Raw genomic sequence first — 17,747 nt, forward strand, 5'->3', positions numbered from 1 at the left:
TATTTGACACATTATTTGTCAATAATATTTAAAATTTTGAAATTAATATGTAAACGTATAACTTTTTTCTAAATTTTATGCTCATTACAAAATGATATAGTTTGTATACTATACATTTTGTTTTTACATGGGGTTTTATAAAAAAGTGGGGCAAAATATTTTAAGGGGACACTTTTGTATATTGATTAGTATATATAATATAATACATTATATTCGCATATAAAATGAGACTATCAATCAATATCTACATATATTGTACGGTCAGAATAACGGGTAGGGTCCAATAAGCGGACCCGGTTTTTTATATCGAAATTGGCAAACGATATTACTTAATCATAACCATCGATATAATCAATCGATACTGATGAATTATTTTTAACAACTTAAATAATCTATATGAACAGCTGTAAACACTTTCAAATAATACAATTAAGGTAATATTTTAAATTTCACGTAACATTGTGTATTAAAATGGCCGTCAATCTTAGGAAGCTTCACGAAATTGCTTTAAAAAACGATAAAATATGTTTTTTATGGCTTCAGGATGTTGGGTTAGTACCTAAGAATCCATTATGTGATATTTGTGGAAAGGTAACAAATGTAACTGTCAGAGGAGCTAACATGGTCGTCTTCAGATGCAAAAAAAGAAGGTAATGGTGGACACAACTTTAGTAAAAACGTTTTTGTTCTGTTTCATTTAGTTAAAGTTATAAGTTTCCCTGATTTTGGTTATGTTCATTTATTATTTGTTATCATTAGTTCACATTTTAATTTAAACATATGATTGTTATTACTTTTATATCGATTGATAGTCTATGATTCGATATGCGAATATTAGGTATCGATGATTATATTCTTCGATATAAAAAACCGGGTCCGCTTATTGGACCGTACCCATAATAACAAACATGTACAAAATTAAAATAATTTATTTATTATACATAGTGACAATCTGATCGTAACAAGGAACCATAATGATCAAATAAACAATTTGAACAGGAAATAGGAAAAACTCATAAATAATAACTAAATGATAATATCATAACAGGAAATAGGAAATTTATGAAATTATTTATATTGTTTCTTCTGAGTAGCAATGATTAACCGCTTTCTTGAAGTGGTTGAAAGCATCATCTCCAGAAAACCGTACTTATCTTCAGTACAAATACTCACAGAGATGATCTGCAAGCAAGTTGGTTGGTATGCCAATCTTCCAACTTCGTTTCACAGCTCTCCACGAGCTTTCAACAGTCTGAAGATTAGCACCAGTTGTCAGGTCTCAAAATTTTTCACTATGGTAGATGGTAAAATGCACAAAACTCAACCCAAAATATGTCTTCCTCATGTCAATTAAGCAGTTTAATTAAGTTTTAAAAAGTTTAGTCATTTTAAATTCCAAGAAGTCACTTACTTAAAAGTAAAATATTATGTTTACGACGTGAAAAAGTTTTTACAGTTGGTACAGATGACATAAGTTAATTATATTTTTCAAATTGTTTAGTATGGTTTAGTTATATCAATGGTTATAATTAAGTAATATCATTTGTCAATATCAATATAAAAACTGGATTGCTTATCGTACTCTACCCATAAAGTGCAGTTACTCTCCTATCAAAAGTGCTATTAGCCTTAGAACTATCTGCCTCTGAATGTTCATTAACCCTGGAACTGGCAAACGCCCGATATCGGGCGTTTTAGTCGCATCCTAGATGGCAGCGGCTGATATCGGGCGTTTTAGTCGCATCCTAGATGGCAGCGGCCGATATCGGGCGTTTTAATATGTCTTTTATTTCTCAATATTACGTACTTAAAAAACGATCAATGAGTATCGGTATTGATACCAATCGAAAGAGGAAGGTTCAATTTATGTAAATAATACACTAATAAATAATTTTATCGTTTCGTTACACTTCCATACGTTTTATAATCTCTGAACTGTTTGTTTACATTCTCCCTTTTACCGCGCTAGTTGCGCGTGCAGCGATGAGTTAACTGGTTCATTCGGCTTTTGTTATTTCGTCAGCTGCATGGTGTTCTGTCTGGTTTATTGTTTGTTTGAGTTTGTTGTAATGATGGTTGTGTATATGACACAATAATAGTAAGCTTTTTGTGCGTGTTTATGTAATAGATCGTAATTTCCGCGATCGTTCAAGTGACATTCTAGAACTAGTTGTACATGAAATAAGCAACGATGAGGATTCCGATTTAGACATTCAATCAGAACATAATTAAAAAAATATATAATAAAAAATAAAAAAATAGAAAATTAATATGAACTAATAGTTAAAAGATTGTACAAATCCAAGTGAGCTTTGAAGTTCTTACTTTTGTGTGGCACTTTCGGATGTAAGTGTATGATTTTTGTATCGTTTACCACATGTAAAAATAAATACCTTATAAACTACGTGTTGTTTTATTTTTACTCAGAATTAAATGCTCTTTCTTTTTTATATTTTGGATTTTGCATATCACCAACAACAACAATTTTACAAATCAAAAACTGAACTAACTTTTCTTTTTTCTAAAAAAAAAAACTTCATGAAGAGGTAGAGTAAGGATATTTTTTTTGTTTTAATTATATTATGTGAAATGTTCTTTGAACAATGCTGAATAAAAAAATATATAATATGACATAGGTACTTTATAGTAAACATGTAATAATAAAATAAATATAAGGCAATGTATGAAGTACTAAAAACACTCCGCCACTGAGAGAAATATGACCGCCAGTTCCAGGGTTAATAATTATTCACTCATGTAATACAAAAGTAAATAACTAATAAGACTAAAACACTAAAATGCACTGATCCACAAAAACTAGCTCTTCCATAACATAAACACTTGTTTGTTTACTTTGCATAACAACAAATGTGGCTGACCCTTATTACGTCGCTATACGTCAGCTTTCCATGTAGAACAAAATATTTTGCGTCAAATGGAGTAGACCAAAAAGTAATTAACATATTCACAACAACGGCTTTTACTGGACTTTTTAATTTGCTATTGAATGTTTCAATAATTATGACAAAAAACCATAATTGACTTATTTTACGTTATGTCTAAGCATAACAAGAATAGTATGTAGACTGCAATTTTGGACCAAAAACATTATTTCAATATGTTTTTTTCAGTTTTTCTCCATACACTTCAAGGGGTACCTTAAAAAATTACCTTAAAAATTAATCAATCGTGTACCCGTCGGGGCAGACAATAGACTGAAGTATTTATTTAATCGCGTGGTTAAATTTAACAAACCACCAAGACATGCAAACAATAAAATTACAATAAGGAATTACATAGCAACGTATACCCCATCGGGCGCAACTGATGTGCCTTACGAAAGCCTGGTGTGTATCCGATTGGGTTCATTGGGACGACGAAGAAGCTCAAAACAAAACATTTACATCGTTTCGACATCAGAGACATCTATAAATAGGTGAAGTGGTAGTCTCATTGTCTTATCAGGTACACAATTGATTGCACTACAATGTGATAGACATGATCTCTAAGCACGGTGGAGTTTTCTACACATAACGTAGCTATGGTAGAAAGGGTTGATTCAATTAAATTTTGAGTTTAGCTCCAGTTCACCTTCCTTTTATTACAGATATGCAGATACCAGACACTGCAGTAAAAGGAAGGTGAACTAGAGTTTAACTCAAAATTCAATTCAATCAACCCATCCTACCATAGCTACATTATGTGTAGAATAAACCGGTACTATATTTCATGCTCTTTTGTAATATATTCTTTATAAGTCATCTTTAAAAAGAATAATACTTGAAAATGAAACATTTGTACTCATGTGTTTTTGTGACGAACATTCGTCTTTGCCAATCCAGATGGAGCTTTCTTCTTCTTCTTCTTCTATGGTTCTATTGCCATGCAATTAAGCCTCAGGGGTCTTTTGCGCACCCTGGAAGCACACCATGAGGCCTACCAGTCAATGATTTAAGCAGTTCCACAAACTGCCGAAAAGACCTTATCAGGTCCTTCTGGAGAAATTCACCATCCTTGTCCAAACTACCAAAGATGGTGTAACGCTTCTTTGCTATTGCAGGACGAAAAGCAGGTGTTCAGCAGTTTCCTCCTGCTCATCACACATTTCCAATTTATTTGGCCCAAAATTTTATTTTTATGTTTGGTATTAGTGCTTGCAGAACTCGTAGGGATGCATCTTTATTATCAGTTCCAATTCATCGGACAGCCTTATATAATAAATCTTTCACTGTTTCCTCATGTAGATTGTGGAACGTTCTCCCAGATAATATCAGAATTATTGACAAGCGCGATTGCTTTGGGACTGAGGTTAGGATCTTTCACCTTGAAATACCACAGAACGGTTGAGAACCCATCATAATTGACGCTTAGCCCTGGTTGGCCCTTGGATATCAGCTCTCATTCCCAAGGATCCCCTCATTATCAGAATCCAACAATCAGTCACATTGTTGATTCTGGCAAGGGAAGAAACAACTTGATAGTAATTCTAGACAAGTTTGAAATTAAACGCACAATAGTCCAGCGCCATCAGTGCTGCCTGACTATCTGTGAAAGTATTGATCGTCTTACTCCTATACCGCAGACGAAGATTCTCATGAGCACACTCCATAATAACTGCGACCTCCGCCTGAAAAACTGTAGGATAAGGACCTGTGGGGACCACCAGCTCCATGCATGGTCACACCTCCACAATTCCAGTGTCTGTGCCACTTTTTGTTTTAAAACTCTCTGTAAACCATTTAGGCTCTGCTGGTGGAAGAAGTTTCCTTCCCTCCGACTAATTGTCCCTAGGAGGTATCACAATTCTAGATAAAGATGGAGCTTTAGAAAAGAATATTTTTTGCATGTCTGCCGGAGGGTTAAAGATATTATTTTGTTTGATTTATTATTTACTAATTCAATGTTAGTCATAAGCCATTGGTTTGTCTATAGAATCGGAAATTTAAGCTTTTCAAATTTGAATTGTAAAAGAGTATACTTGGACTAGAGGTGTCCCTAAATGATCTAGTTTATCTATCAATAACTAGTTAGATTATTGGACCCTTTGAAGTGTTTATCAGGAATCTAAAATGTGCACTGATTTTTGTAAGTTTTACAGGGTCCTATTGTAAATTTCATAAGAAAATCTTATAAGAAAAACCACATTTAAAGAGTTATTGGCCTATATAACTTTTCTTGTTAAGAATCAGAGAATACAACTAACTAGATTAATTAAAAACAAAATATGTTAACATATGCATAATTTTAAAGAGACTTTATATAGGTAAAAGTTACTGTTTGCTTTAGAAACTAAACAAAAACTAAATGTTTATCAAAGTTTTTATTTGTTTCAAGAAGCTTATTTTGATGTTATAGTTCCTTTATTTAAATAAAAGTTGTCCTATTATCTGTTCTAATGGTTTGTTTGATTATTTATGATGGTTCCTATTATTTAGAAGATGCATAATTTTATATTTTTGTATTATCCCTATGGAGACTGACCGATAACATAGACTGTCACATATAGACTTTACCTCACCACACTACGTCGTCAGTGGTCTTATAAGTGTTTTATTAGTTCTCTTAAGTTCAAACATATGATTATTTAGTATTTTAGATATGTTGATAATAATTGATAGTTCTGTTATGAAGTAGCAACGATTATACTGATATAAAATCCAGATAAACGACTAACTAGAAGGGGAGTCACTTTACTATCAATTCCAATTCATAGATCAACAATTTTTAATAGAGTGTTTACTGTTCAGGCTTGTGTGTGCTTCAGAGGATTTTAGAATGAATACAAAATTATGTTCAATTTTTTATTATATCAGTACAATAAAATACATGGGGATTGGCAGGTAGAGTGCACTCTTCAGTGAAGCACCCTGTAGTACACAACGTTTTTCGTCTTATCAGGTACGAGAACAAATAAAGCAGATAGTTTTCTGACTCGTGAACATGCCATATACAGTTGACCATGTGAAAAACATGCATTTTCTAGATTTAGAGCACAAACTTTCAAGGATTGGCCTTGTGATTTATTTATCGTCATGGCAAATGCAAGACGAATCGGAAATTGAAGTTGTTTAAACTCAAACGGTATATTGTTTGGGATCATCGGAATCCTCGGAATGAGAACTTCCTCATTTTAAAATTTTCCTTTCAGTATCTTCGCTTAAATCACATTGATTATCAGTTTAGTTATCACCAAACGCGTTACCTTGCACAGTTTCAGTTGGTTTAGATTCCGAAGCATGATACATCACTGTCATCAAAGATGTCTTGCCTCTTTTATTACTTTATTGATAAAATATCATATTATTAATACTTATCCTATTCCCGCTGAAGACAAATCCAAAAACACAATAATCATAAAAACAGTCCAGACGTTCTTGAGTTATAAATGGTGTAACTGACACGACTTTCTTTTATATATATATATATATATATATATATATATATATATATATATATATATATATAAATTAATTAAGAATTATATTATTAAGTTCAGGAGTTATTTTATGTGAATTAAGCAATTTTGTTTACATTTTATTTTAAACTGTAAGTATGTTAACAGTTTACATGTTTCTGTATTCAATTATTATGAATTTTCTGTGTATGTCTAAGGAGTAACCATAATTGTCTAAGGAGTAACCATAATATGATGTTAGATTGAATGGTAGAGAGGGCTAGACAGCCTTAACTACGCCTCTTTAATAAAGGCATTTTTACTTCATTTCATTACGCAATATCATTCATTATGGAAGGTGTTTTTACAGTAATTCTTTCCATATTTTAGACTATAATTCCTCCCATATCCAAACAACAACAAAATGGTGCAAAACAAATTTCTGCTGCAAGCAATTAAATGTGTGTATCTTAAAAATGTCCATAGAATTAATTAAAAAGTACAGATTTAAAAAAATCTGTCATTTGCTTTATATTCACAAAAAGATTTTTAAAGATAAATGTCTTTATAAGTCCAACATTAAAAACAATAAAGTAGCTCTGTGGAAACTGAAAGCTATTCAAAATTTATTTTATTTTTACAATAAAGAAGGAAGGGACCTAAAAATGTGACCTCTACTTGATTGAGCTTCTTAACCATTTTTGTTCTACTTGTATTGACTCTTTTCTATAGCTTAAAAATTTTTTGTCGCAGGACAACAAAAATGAAGCGTGGAACAACTATTTTAGAACCATGGTCTACAAAAGAAAAGTTATGTCTTTCTTCTGCTGTTTTGAGAAGTGGGGATCAGAATTGGTAAGTTAAATAGCTTATACATTTATAAAAAGTAATAATTTTTATAATTCAACCCCCATTAAAAATAATTTTTAACAACCAATCCCTCGACTTTACACAAAATACAATTTTATTTAGGTATCACCTAACATCATTATCTAGTCAGCAAGTTGGTCTGACAGTCTCAGAAGTTTAGGTAGTGATAATAAAGAGCTCTATTTCCTAATTTGCTCTAATATCATTGGAAGAATGGCTCTTTGGACTCTCAGAAAACTACTTTCTTTATCGATGTGAAATCATCTTAATTGTCCATGAGGTCTGTGAGTAATGGCACACCTCAATTGGCGCACAGATATGGAATATCTACCAGTGGGCATCTATTATCTTAAGAATGCCTGGAGATATCTTGCATGGAATATCTACCAGTGGGCATCTATTATCTTAAGAATGCCTGGAGATATCTTGCTCTCCACAACATCAAACGAATTGAAGGAAACAAAGTGTGGTACATTAATCAGGAATGGGACGGGAGAATGAAATTTTCCCCTAATTTTGACTATAATTGACCATGTGATTATAAGCACAAAATCATTATTTTATTTTTTTTTTTTTAATATCTGTTGATCTTAGAATTTTCTGTTCTAAAACTGCTAGCTAGTTATTTTATTGGTGTGTTTATTGAAACGTGCCAGACTAATTTTTATAGTTGATTTAAGTTTCAGTAAAATTGGTATCTTTTTTATATTTGATACGTTATGAATAAATACTTTTTTTATTTTGTTCTATATAATTTTTATAACTTTACAATTGGAACAGTTTTGAAATTTTCAACTTCCAAAACAAGAATTGCTTAAAATCTACAAGAAAAGCATGGAAACTAATTTAAATATAATTACTTTTAATAGCAATGGGCTAACAATACCGTTAATTTAGTAGTGTCTTCAAATAAATCAAAACTTGGAGTTACCTACAATATAATACCAGAAAAACACTTTCACGTAACAAATTAGTATTTTTAATGCTATTATATTAACTAAAATAGACGATTCTTACTTATTTAGTAATATTTCAAAACATAGAATAACATAGGGCCAGACAAATATGTTTGGCCTATGGATAATTGTCTGTCAGTTGGTAATAATTATTTTCACTACTTACAATTTATTTCTAACAAACAATTTTTAATACTATGAATAGAGTAAAACAATATAATGTAACAAATTTAAATAAACTAGGTCTGTTATAAAATGTATGTACGCTGTAAAAGCAATTAGCAGTTAAAAGATCGTAAACACTTTATAGTTTTTTAAGGAGTGACTCAATGAACACTGGCAGGTGGTTAAATAACTTTATGGTAGTATATTTGAAGCTATTTTTAGTAATAAAAATCAGCACATTAAACATTGAAAATGATGATTTAAACGTCTGTGCTTTTAATCAGGATGTCGGTGAGTCGAGTACTGCGAGTGTTTGGTGAGCCCGATCGCCCATCAGAGTGGTACTCGCAGAAGCAGTGTGCTCAGCAGTATGAGGCTTTGCTCACCAATGTTGGCACTTCAAAGCGAAAGAAAAGGAGTGAAAAGGGTATTGAAACAGTAGATACCCCAAATGAAAGCATTGTCCGCAAACTATTACAAGGTATTATTTTAATTAACATAAGTAATTCTTTAACAATATTTTGAAAATTACATAAAAAAAACCACTTCATTTTCCACATAGTAGAATTTTAGATTCATTTCAGTCATTGAATATATGCGGATCATTAATTTTCCATATAAATAAAACTGACAACAGTGTTGGGCACAGGGTGTAGTGGGGCGATTCAGGCCCTCAAGTTACCATTGGACTATTTATGTGTGAGTTGTATTGTTTGTTTCTACATGTTGTTCTTTTCTTTATTTTTTCAACATTCATCGTTTAATCTGCATTTTCGTTATGTTGGATAGGTCCCGGCTAGTCCGACTTAACAAGGTTGCACTGTATATTGTTAGAACACGTAACTTACATTAGTACTGAAGATATACTTCACCATAGTATTGAAAATTAAATATATACCATATTTTTTATTTACATAATTATTTTTCTCGTAAGAAAATAACTTATAATTAAGTAAGGAATGTTTAGTTGAAACATTACTCAATTAACATAATTTTATATAAATATTCAGTAGTTTTAGTTATGTTTTAATAGTTATAGTTTAGTTATATTAGAGTTTTAGTGAAAATATTTCAACAGAAAGAGTTGAAGAACTAACCCGGCTCTTGGAGGAAGACAGGAGAGAATATAGGCGTATCAAGAAAGAAAAAGAAGACATAGAAAGTGGTAAAGCTGATGACAGGTTGGATGAATTTGAACGAGAAATTGAAGGGTAAGAGACATTTTAAATTAAATAAACTATATAGTGGTTCAACATGAAGTTAGAAAGTGAGATTGTTAATACTGAATAGGTCATGTTGTGACTGCATTAAGTACTTACTTGTTTTAGTTATCCTAGATAAAGTAGCCTACATTACAAACAAACTGTATTTTATCAATTATTGTATACCATCTTATTAATATAATAGCTGTTTTCCAAAATGTAAACCATTACTTAGACAAACCTTGTTTTAAGCCAAATTAAAATAATATGGTATATAAGTAGCCTTTCACAAGAAATATTTTATTTCAAATAAAATAACATTTGTACAATTAAAACATTCATAAATTATTTTATACGTAAATCTATTGTTTTAATTTCTGTTGATTAATTACGCTTTTAAAACGTAGAGAAAAGGAGAGAGAAGCAGCTAGAGGATCAATTCTGAGACAACATGAAGAGAGAAGTAGACTGGAGGGTGGCAGGCTTACACCCCACATGGACCCTCCAACACCAACTGAGAATAACATTGAGGTGAGTAAGTTATAGGTTATGTCTTGTGTAAACTATTATATACTCAAGACTAACTTTTAATTGTACTTTAAAACCTTTACAATTCAAAGGGTTATAAAAAAAGGCATCAAAGGACCTTAAATCAGCGTGTCAGATGTATTTGGAAATATATCTAGCATAGAAAAAAAAGAACTAATGACCAGCTGAATGACATTGTGAATGTTGTAGCTGCAGCAGCAGGCAGAATCCAAGGTGCCGACTTCACCTCTGCTGACAAGTCTGCTCCAAAGTCCTAGTCACTACCGGGGTGCTGCCTCCATACACAGTCTACTCAACCCTCCACCCCAACCCTCGCTCTCTCGGGTCACTGGTAAGTGGAGATAACATGTGATAATAACTATTGTGAATCCAAGGTGCCAACTTCCCATCTGGTGACGTCTGCTCTAAAGTCCTAGTCACTACCAGGGAGCTGTCTCCATAATCAGAATCTTTATTGGCGTTACAAAATACATGCATGGCATCATTGCAATCAAAGCAATATAATAGGCTCAAACTAGTACTCACTACATACACTTAATGTGGTCTAAAAGTTCTTTCACATTGTATACCGCTAGATTTATCAACATATTTTAAATGTATTTCTTAAAATTAGATTAATACATTTCATATGATTTAGTAATATGTTATACATTTTAATGCTCGACTCTGCAAAGCTATGTTTTGTAGACTGATAATTACAGTGATTAACTCTAAGTTTATAATGGTTTCTGGTAACATGACTATGTACAGTTAAATATTATAAGTTATTTTTAACATACACTAATACATTGAGCACAAAAAAGGAGGTACATTCAACATTCCCAGCTGTCTGAACAAACAAGCTATCTTGTACCTCTGGGGATATACTGGTGAAAACTGACTGGAGGTACCCTATCCCAGACTTGCCATCAGTTTGGGTAACAGATCCGAAGGTTAGAGAGGGGATGGGGCTTTGGCTTCTGTCCCTGTACCTTTGGGTGCAGAACACGGGATAGGTCATCCCGGGTACAAGGTTCAAAATGACCTGATGATACACTGTACAGAGGGTACTGTGGGAAGGGGGCCACAGTGAGGATCAGAGAAGCCGATATGCTTTTCCATTTGGGGTGTTGTGCTGCAGAAGATGGCAAAAGGCGAGAGGAGAAGGACTTACAGGCACTGCAGAAAGGACAAGCTGAAGACAAGTCGGCTCGAGGAGCTGACTAAGGAGGTCATATAAGCTTGTACAACCTGTCCTGGAAGGAATCAGGATAAAACCATCAAAAGAAGTCAAATATCTGGGCATAATCCTGGATGAGAGGCTGACTTGGAACCCACATATTAAGAACACAATATCTAAAGTGACAATGGCCCATGGGGCCTGCAAGAGGCTCTTTAGATTTAAATGGGGTTTGAAACCCAAAATGATTTATTGGATGTATGATACCATTATAAAACCAATGGTCACATATGCTGCATTAGTGTGGTGGCTGAAAGTAGAACAAAAAACAGCTGCCAAGAGGCTACATAGTCTTTAAAGGCTAGCTTGCGTGAAGCAACACAGGAGCGATGAGCTCCTGTCCAACTCTGGCACTTGAAGCGGTCCTGGGATACACTCCTCTGGGACAGGAGGTGATGAGGACAGCCACTTTTAAGTGCAATGAAGCTTCTAGGTACAAAGGTAATAAAAACTACCTCCTTAGAAGGTCACATGAAATAATCCAGGAATTTCCTGAGGCTGAAATGCTAACCAATGTGTCAGAAGCAATGGTTAAGAAATGCTTCTTTGAAATACCGTATACAGTCTGTATTGAAGAAAGGGGAAAATGGATTAAAAAGGAGGCCTACAAAAGGAGTCCAGAAGTTTTACACTGGTGGTTCATACCTTGACTGTAGGGCGGGATTCGAAATATACGGACCAGGACTTAACCTAGCCGTGTCCCTGGGAAAGCATGCCACCGTCTTCCAGGTGAAAGTCATAGCAATAGAATCATGCGCCAGAAGACTCATACAAATGAGGCCAAAAGGAGCAAATACTTAATACTTTCTGACAGCCAGACTGCACTGATGGCACTTGATACCTGTTCGTTTGATTTGAAAGCAGTTTGGGAATGCAAGAATGCTCTGGTAGAAATGGCTCAAGAAAATAGAGTAGCGGTTGGGTGGCAGACCACGAGGGCATTCATGGAAATGAAAAAGCAAATACCCTCACCAAAAAGGGAGTGGAGTCTATTATGGTGGGGCTAGATCTGGGTTACGGAATAGCTTTCTCCTACAGCAAAGCTCTTGTAAAAGATTGGGAAAAGAGGACAAGAAACTTTAACTGGAGTAGAGCCTCAAGATTAAGACAATCAAAAATGTTGATCTCCTTATGCTAAAGGGTGAGCATCTCTCCTAGATCAGAGTAAGGAGGATATAAGAATGATAATAGGGATGCTGACAGCATGGCCCCTTTAGAAAACACCTCACGAAGGTGGGCCTTAGCCAGACTGATGAATGCAGACTTTGTGGAGAGTAGGAGGAATCAGCGGAGTATATTTGGCTAAACTGTCGTGCCATACCTAAAATTCGGAAAAGATTCCTAGGGGCATATCTCCTCAGCTCCAAGGACATCAGAGAACAGGAGACCTCAAATCTGATCAACTTCTGTAAATGTCTCAGATTCTGAGGATACACATATAAGTTAAGGCCTTTTCACACTGCAGTCCACAGCGTCCATGGATGTCCACAGCGTCCATGGATGTCCTTGGATGTCCATGGATGCCGTGGACGTGCCATTTCACACTGCATGTGGACATATTTGTAGTAGATGTGTCATTTCCCCCGTCTACTCTTACAAACGTCAGTCTTCGACAAAGAGATGATGTCTTCTGACTTGCCGTGGTGTAGTGATGGGTTTTGTGAAGACGTACCGTGGCTTGATTGTGAAAGTAGCAGTATTGACGAAGAAACAGTACTGTTGTACAGTCATACAAATAGATCTAAATGGGTTCACCCAATAAACAAAAAACGAGAAAAGTTTGGTGAGTACCACCATTTAATACGCGATCTCAAGGTGGATGATGACAGGTTCAAGACCTATTTTAGATTAAATAAGGACGAGTTCGAAGAAGTTTTGTCAATTATTGATGAAGACATTTCGAAAAAGGATACAAACTGCTGGAGAGATTAATAGTCGAGAACGCCTTGCCTTCTGAGTCGACTGCGCATGCGCGTCCACTCGGATGTTCCAAGCTGATCGCTCCGAGAGCGATCTATGTGGACGCGTCAAATCAAATCAAAAATCAAAATCAAAACATCCTTTAATAACATGTTCATTGAGAACAGAAATGGTGTCAATTATACATAGTCATAATTCAAATCACATAGAGAAACAAATTATACATTTGTAAATGAGACAGTGAAATGTTTTAACAGATAAAGCGTTCTTTGGAATCGTTTTAGTCATGTTGAAGGAACTCGTTGATGGAGTAAAATGGACGTTCGGCCAACCAGCTGTGAAGTCTTGATTTCAGCTTGCTTCCACTTCCTGTTCTTATGTCCCTTGGTAGACGGTTGAAGAATTTAGCACCTTTATATGTGGTTTTTTTTCTCATATTGAGTGAGGCGATGTGTTGGGAGGTTGTAGAGGTTGGCATTACGTGTGCAGTAGGTGTGTAGATCCGATCCTCTCAAGAGATCTTCTCCATCCACGTACATCACAACTTCTTTGATTTAGAGTCCAACAATCGTTAAGATATTTAATGATTTAAATGCTTCCCTGCAGCTGTCAAGTCGTTGCAGTCCGGCTAAAGTTATGACTGCCTTTTTTTGAATGACCAGGATTTTCTCGATGTTTTCTGCAGAAGCTGCACCCCAGACGGCAAGGCCATACCTTAAGTGTGTTTCGAAGAGTGCAAAATATGCAGTTCTTGCTGTTGCTAGGTCACTAATAGCCTTAATTTGTTTAATTGCATAGACACTAGTGTTTAATTTTTTACAAAGATTTTCTATGTGTGGGGTCCAGCATAACATGTTGTCTAGAGTTATGCCTAGAAATTTCACTTGGCTTTCCAAGGTGACGCCTGGTATCTGTGGTACATCTTCGTTTCGGTGCCCAAATCCAACTTGGTTAGTTTTTGTAGGGTTGACGACCAGGTCATTGTTATGGCAGTACTGATAGGCCATGTTAAGAGCTATGTATGCGGTAACGGCTAATTTATCAGTTGTTTTGTCATTTAGTAACAGTGTCGTATCATCCGCATACATGATGGTAAGACAGTGGTCCTGAAGAAGTTGGGGCATGTCATTAGTGAATAAAACGAAGAGGACTGGGCCCAGCACAGAGCCTTGAGGTACGCCACGGGTTACTGGCAATGTATTTGATTGTACATGTTTGGTAATGCCATTTTCTGTGTGCTTGAGCTCCACCAGTTGGTGTCGTCCAGTTAGGTAGCTTTTGAACCAGTCTTTGGCTTTCCCTGATATGCCTAAGGCTTCCAGTTTTGTTATAATGAGGTCATGGCTCAAGCAGTCGAATACCTTTGAAAAATCTAGAAAAAGTGCAGCAGAAAGTTTTTGCTGTTCGAGGTCGTCAATAACAGATTCTATGAGTTTAATCATGGCTGTTGTTGTTGACTTGCCCTTAATAAAGCCATGCTGTGCGTTTGTGAGGAGACAGTTTTCGTTGCAGTATGTCAGGAGTCTTTTAAGGACTATTCTTTCACATAGCTTTGAAAATGTTGATATTAGGGAGATCGGTCGATAGTTGCTAGCAGTGGCTGGGCAACCCTTTTTGTGTTTTGGATACACCTTGGAGATTTTCATTCCTGATGGAAAAAGTCCTTGATCAAACGATTTATTGAATATCGCAAACTTAGTGGTGTGCTAAGTTCATTGATACAGTGCTTTAAAAGTTTTGGTGATATTTCATCATTGCCGGAAGAACTTTTTGGTTTGAGATGTTTTACTATTTCTTTAATTTCTTGGTCAGTAGTGTGAGGCAGGGTTGAGAATATGTGATTTAATGTTTTTTGTGAATGGGCTATTGCATTTGATCTCTTTTTATTACTTTTTAAGGTTTCCTCCGCGATGCTGGTGAAGAATTTGTTTAGGTGGTCTGCAATTTTTCCTGCATCTCGGACTATTTTACCTTCTATTTGGAGATTTATTTCATGTGACTGTTTTTTCTTTTTTTTTTTTTTTTTTTAAGACGTCCTAGGACATACGTGGATGTCCATGTATGCCAGTTTGAATGGTCCCATTAAAATACATGTTAAGCAATTTTTTTCCATTCCCGTCCGTGGATGTCCATGGATGCCAGTGTGAAATGGCCTTTAGGGTGGCTCAAAGGTCCTTTTAGGACTAAATGCGGGGACCATTTTACGTATTTGAACATATATTCTATTCACCAATTTGATTCACTTAATTACTTGATCTGTAAATGATCCTAGTAACACATGTTGTTTCACAACACAACTATTTAACTGAAATACATTTGAATGTCGATCTCACTACACATTTCATAATTTTATACTGTCACTTCATTTACTTACTTAAAATTAAATTGTATAAAACTGTGTGCTTCCTCGAATGAGTACTACTAATACACGTCCTTTCTCTATCACCATTTACGTACAATTTTACCGCCTTAAAAACTTTTGAAATAATTAGAATTATCGAGACAGGTCAAAAATTCTTATAGTCAATTCTTGATCCTTTTTTAAACAGTGGTATAAAATTTACTAGTTTGATAGGCTCCATCTTGGAAATAAACCATTATAAACACAATTCAGAAAGTAGGCTAACATTTTGGCAATATGAGGTTCAGCTAGTTTCAACAACTTAGAATTAAAACCATAAACATCCAAACATGAACTGTTATTTAATGAATTCCCCCCCCACCCCCCCCCCCCCCCACCCCCCCCCCCCCCCACCCCCCCCCCCCCCCACCCCCCCCCCCCCCCACCCCCCCCCCCCCCCACCCCCCCCCCAAATAATCAGATGCTTAACGGAATATGTTGTATTTGTTAATGTGATGAATGGATACTATGTAGTCATGTGTATAGGTGTTGGAAAAATGAAACACAATAAAAATTGGATTATCAGATAATATGTAATAACACATTTACTTACATTTTTGTTTGTATTATTTTAATAAGTTATGTTATTAACTCCACTTATAGGGTTATCTATGTATATTAATGTAATGAAAGTAACTAAAACCCTTTTAAAAAACTTTTTATTACATACAGGGTTTTAGTTACTTTCATTACATTAATATTTTAATAAGATATATTACTTCTAATTTCTACTGTATTTAATTAAATGTTCCAAGATTTGTCTACACTTGTGTGGAGTTAAATAAAACGAACAAATAAAATTACAAAACTATCTTGTAAACACTAAATCTCCCAGTTTGAACAATTATCAGGTTAGCCGAGTGACATGCCGAATCGATAGTTAACATAAGAATATCGTTAACTTTGATAAATCCTTTTGTGTTCTTTACTAAACCAAAATCTAACTAAACATTCTACATAATACTTTTATTCATTACTAATTTAATAATTTATATATACCTTTTTTGGATTTTTTAAGTTCTAAATTTTGTTAACTCCTCACTCCTTTTCTGGTTTGTATACGTTTATTTTGGTGAATAAATGAAATTGCAGAATAACACGTAACACTATTAATTAATTTTACCGTTCAATGTTTATATTGGTTCCTAAATGCATCTGTTATATGCCATGTTATATTTCCTAAAGAGTTATATTAATACGAAGACGAACTGAAATGAAATTGGTAAATATAAAATAATTGGAAACGATAAAATATCCTGAATCGGTTTCCAATTATACTTATATTTGCTCTCACCATTCACTCAACTAATTTGATCGAACAATAATCACATTCGCCCATTAAGAGGATGGAGCTGTTCAGCTAAATTGCGGGCAATCAGCTTGATTGTCTGGCCGTCTATCAAACATTTGAGGTGTGGTAAACCACTAATTACTATAAAGATTAGAATTACTGTAATTTTAAACCTTTTAGTATATTGTAATGAGTATTTTACTGTTTATTTGTGTTTAGAAGTATGATTATTTTCTCTATCGTAACTACTGCAGTTTGCAACATGATAAGCGTCAACTTATATTACACGTAAGTAATAATAAGTTTATAATTTACCTATGTAGATTTTCCAAAATATTTAACTGTACGATGATTGATTCCTTTCTCGTAGGAAATTTCAATATTGACAAAATCTATGTTGTTTTATTGTACAATGTTATTAGCTCTTGACTCCAGAATTATAAACAGTTTCGTAGTCATCAGACCAGTACTTTCATATGCAAAAATAGTTACTTTTTTAATAGTTTGAAACAGCGAACAAACATTTTCAAGGATATTATTTTAACGTTTGACTACATAAAACGAGCAATGTAAACCTAACATCAAAGTCTTCCTGTACACACCGTATTGACGCATTGCTTACACAATAATTAAGTTCTTGAAATATCTCGGTCTCCAAGAATTATGCAGGCAATATTTCAACGCGGAGTGAACTGGAAAAATCGTCTGTAAGTTGTGACACCGGGTGAGTAAGGCTAAGAACTAATAATGTAGACCACATAAAATTTTTATATGTGGGAG

The 17,747-nt window shown here is 34.4% G+C and overlaps 1 protein-coding gene across 1 annotated transcript in view; it reads left to right on the plus strand.

Annotated features, from left to right (window-relative positions):
* The window catches only part of LOC124360312 (bromodomain-containing protein 8), a 29,920-nt gene extending 19,424 nt beyond the window's left edge, over window positions 1-10,496 (plus strand). The window contains exons 2-6 of the mRNA XM_046813819.1: window positions 7,148-7,249; window positions 8,670-8,866; window positions 9,464-9,596; window positions 9,995-10,118; window positions 10,326-10,496. Coding sequence (XP_046669775.1) covers window positions 7,158-7,249; window positions 8,670-8,866; window positions 9,464-9,596; window positions 9,995-10,118; window positions 10,326-10,481 — 702 coding nt within the window. The 5' untranslated portion in view covers window positions 7,148-7,157 and the 3' untranslated portion in view covers window positions 10,482-10,496. The remainder of the gene's footprint in view (window positions 1-7,147; window positions 7,250-8,669; window positions 8,867-9,463; window positions 9,597-9,994; window positions 10,119-10,325) is intronic.
* The last annotated feature ends 7,251 nt before the right edge of the window (window positions 10,497-17,747 follow it).

Source organism: Homalodisca vitripennis, chromosome 4, assembly GCF_021130785.1.
Source record: "Homalodisca vitripennis isolate AUS2020 chromosome 4, UT_GWSS_2.1, whole genome shotgun sequence".
Classification (NCBI taxonomy): domain Eukaryota; kingdom Metazoa; phylum Arthropoda; class Insecta; order Hemiptera; family Cicadellidae; genus Homalodisca; species Homalodisca vitripennis.